General features: G+C 37.8%; 1 protein-coding gene across 1 annotated transcript; it reads left to right on the forward strand.

Annotated features, from left to right (window-relative positions):
• Nucleotides 1-754: 754 nt before the first annotated feature.
• LOC107736481 (NADH dehydrogenase [ubiquinone] 1 alpha subcomplex subunit 8-like) lies at nt 755-1494 on the forward strand. Its single transcript, XM_016547881.1, has 3 exons — nt 755-767; nt 856-1061; nt 1189-1494. Exons 1-3 carry the CDS (start codon nt 755-757, stop codon nt 1324-1326), a joined length of 357 nt encoding a protein of 118 aa, XP_016403367.1. The 3' UTR covers nt 1327-1494.
• The last annotated feature ends 123 nt before the right edge of the window (nt 1495-1617 follow it).

Below are 1617 nucleotides of genomic sequence, written 5' to 3' on the forward strand. Positions count from 1 at the left end.
CATAAGCTCAGATCAATGAGGCCTATGATCAATCAGTTCCAAAAATAAATACAAAACCTGTGCAAAACCTGTAATTGAAAGGGGAAAAAATGAATCCAATATTCGGTAATAATATAGTATAATGAGAAATTTATAAGCAATTTGTGTAGGTGGGTTATTTTTTAACAGGAACACTGGGAAGTATAACAATGTGGGGGGAAGTTCTAAAAAATATCAAAAAAGTTGGGAAGTTGTTGTACCCTGTGTGAACAGAGTCATTAAGTTTTAGACCAATGCGATAACATTTAAAGTGATTGTTCACCCAAAACATTTTGTCAATATTTATTCACCTCATGTTGTTCCGAACTTGTATGAGTTTCTTTCTTCTGTTGAACACCAAAGATACTTTGAAGACTGTATGGGGGAAAAAAATACTATGGAAGTCAATTGTGACCAGCAAATATTTGGTTACCAACATTCTTCAAAATATCTTCTTTTGTGTACAACAGAAGAAAGAAACTCATACAGATTTGGAACAAGGTGGAAGGTGAGCAAATGATGACTACATTTTTATTTTTGGGTGAACTATCCATTTAACTGGCATTTTCGGGAAAATGAAAACCCTCTCCTGGTCAAAAATGACCACAACACATTTTGAGGGTTAAAAACATTTACAAAACCAGTTATAAAAGCAGGAATCATTTTCATGATATTTTACAACAAATGCAACAAGAACAACAACAAAAAAAGTTGCTGTCTAAAGAAGCATCGTGTCATGTGGATATCAGGTATGTGTTTTACTTTGCTTTTCAGGTATGCCATGATTCATTATGGCTGGTTAGGACACAGTGTAAACCCCACTGTTAGCATGTAATTAATTTATTTTATTTTTTTACATATATTGCTTGACCCTCAGGCAGATAAAGGGGAACTGTGCCGAGTCCTTCACAGAGTACTGGACCTGTCTGGATTACTCTAACCTGGCTGAGCTGCGCCATTGCCGCAAGCAGCAGAAGGAGTTTGATAACTGTGTGCTGGAGAAGCTGGGCTGGGAGAGGCCAGAGCTGGGAGACCTGTCCAAAGTGGGTCAATATATCCGTTGCTTTGTTATTTTAAAATCAACCAATTTATATTCGAAGCGGTTTCGATGTCTGTTTAGTCTCCTGGTCCATATCCTGTACTTTAAACGTTTGACCTCACCTTTGACAGGTGACCAAGGTGGCAACCTCTCGGCCCTTGCCTGAAAACCCCTACCTTTCAAGACCAAGACCTGAGCCCAATACTCCAATTCAGGCTGAGCTACAGCCATCCAAGCACGGCAGCCGCTTGTTCTTCTGGAACTGGTAAAGAGGGGCCATCGCTGTCCTATTAATATCATATTCACCATCTACGTGCTTCTGACCAGACGAGAGACAGTGTGCCAGTGGTTGCACTGTAATCCTTATGTATTGTGTAGAAATGTTAATAAATTGTTCATTCAAAACATGTTATCGAATTAAAAAGATTTAATTTAAACTTGGCTTCAGTTTTCTTTTTGTGTACTTTATATAGTTTTGAAGAATGTTCTGGGTTCAATACAATGTATTCTGTCAATGACCACAGACAATAATTTGAGCTGTAAAGTTGCAAATTAAGCAA

This window comes from Sinocyclocheilus rhinocerous, unplaced genomic scaffold, assembly GCF_001515625.1.
Source record: "Sinocyclocheilus rhinocerous isolate Xijiao unplaced genomic scaffold, SAMN03320098_v1.1 C36727652, whole genome shotgun sequence".
NCBI classification, from domain to species: domain Eukaryota; kingdom Metazoa; phylum Chordata; class Actinopteri; order Cypriniformes; family Cyprinidae; genus Sinocyclocheilus; species Sinocyclocheilus rhinocerous.